Source organism: Carlito syrichta, unplaced genomic scaffold (assembly GCF_000164805.1).
Source record: "Carlito syrichta isolate Samal-C Ts95f unplaced genomic scaffold, Tarsius_syrichta-2.0.1 Scaffold309922, whole genome shotgun sequence".
In the NCBI taxonomy this organism is placed as follows: Eukaryota; Metazoa; Chordata; class Mammalia; order Primates; family Tarsiidae; genus Carlito; species Carlito syrichta.
In genome coordinates this window covers 608,452-609,515 of record NW_007254018.1, presented here as the reverse complement: position 1 = coordinate 609,515, position 1,064 = coordinate 608,452, and the positions used below count along the sequence as shown (strand labels likewise).

Here is a 1,064-nt window from a genome sequence, read left to right as displayed (position 1 = left end):
CACTCACCTCAGCCTCCCAAAGGCGCGGGATTATAGGCTGAGCCACCGAGTCCGGCTAAACCCACAATGTTTTAATGAAAGAAGATGAATAGTGTTTCCTGAATGCAGTTACTGGCTCACATGGTCCAGGTGTTTATCTTTTTCCAAAAATCCTGGGAATTTACCATCAACTGTCATAGGCCTCAGCCGCCATCACTGCCTGTCAGTCGGCTAGAAAGCTGTCTTCTTTTTCCCTTGCATGATGCTTTAAAAATAAAACAACTGGCCCGGTGCAGTGGCTCACGCCTGTAATCCCAGCACTTTGGGAGGCGGAGGTGAAGGGATTGCCTGAGCTCAGGTGTTCAAGACCAGCCTAAGCAACATGGTGAGACCTCATCCCTACAATAAATAAAAAAAATCAGCTGGGTGTGGTGGCATGGTTCCAGCTACTTGGAAGTCTGAGGAAGAAGGAGCACCTGGGCCCAGAAAGTCAAGGCTGCGGTGGCCGTGAGCGGGCCACTGCACTCCGGCCTGGGTGGCACAGTGACACAGTGAGACTCTGACTCACATAAACAAATAAATAAATAAAACACTACAAACAAAATTCCTGTGGCGTGAGGTTCTCCAGCCATCCAAGACTGGTCTAGTTGCTTCTGCCCCGGTTGAGAAAAATATCAGATAAGATGGCAAAGGCGAGGCTGGGCGTGGTGGCTCACGCCTATAAACCCAGCTCTTAGGGAGGCTGGGGCGGGAGGATTGCTGGAGCCCAGGAGTTCCAGACCAACCTGGGCAACTTGGCGAGACCTTGCCTCTATTTAAATAAAATTTAAAAATAAACAAATACAATGGCAAAGGTGGGAGAAATGACCTTTTTCAGGAATGGCACATACGTAAGATGGTGTCTTTCTTTGACCCTTTCTTTTCTTTACTAACTGCAGGGGAGGCGACAGGAAGGCAGCAAGTCCCCACCTCCCCGCCAGCCTCGGAAAACAGCAGCGCGGCCCACAGCATTGGTAGCACTCAGAGCACGCCATGTTCCAGCAGCAGCACAGCCTAGCCCAGCCCTGCCTGGCCCAGCCCAGCCC

General features: G+C 51.3%; 1 protein-coding gene across 1 annotated transcript in view; it reads left to right on the top strand.

The window, feature by feature from the left end:
- Positions 1-1,064, top strand: part of TGFBR3 (transforming growth factor beta receptor 3) — a 225,280-nt gene extending 224,216 nt beyond the window's left edge. Inside the window, exon 16 of the mRNA XM_008068272.2 lies at positions 918-1,064. Within this exon, the coding sequence (XP_008066463.1) occupies positions 918-1,036 (119 nt within the window). The 3' untranslated portion in view covers positions 1,037-1,064. The remainder of the gene's footprint in view (positions 1-917) is intronic.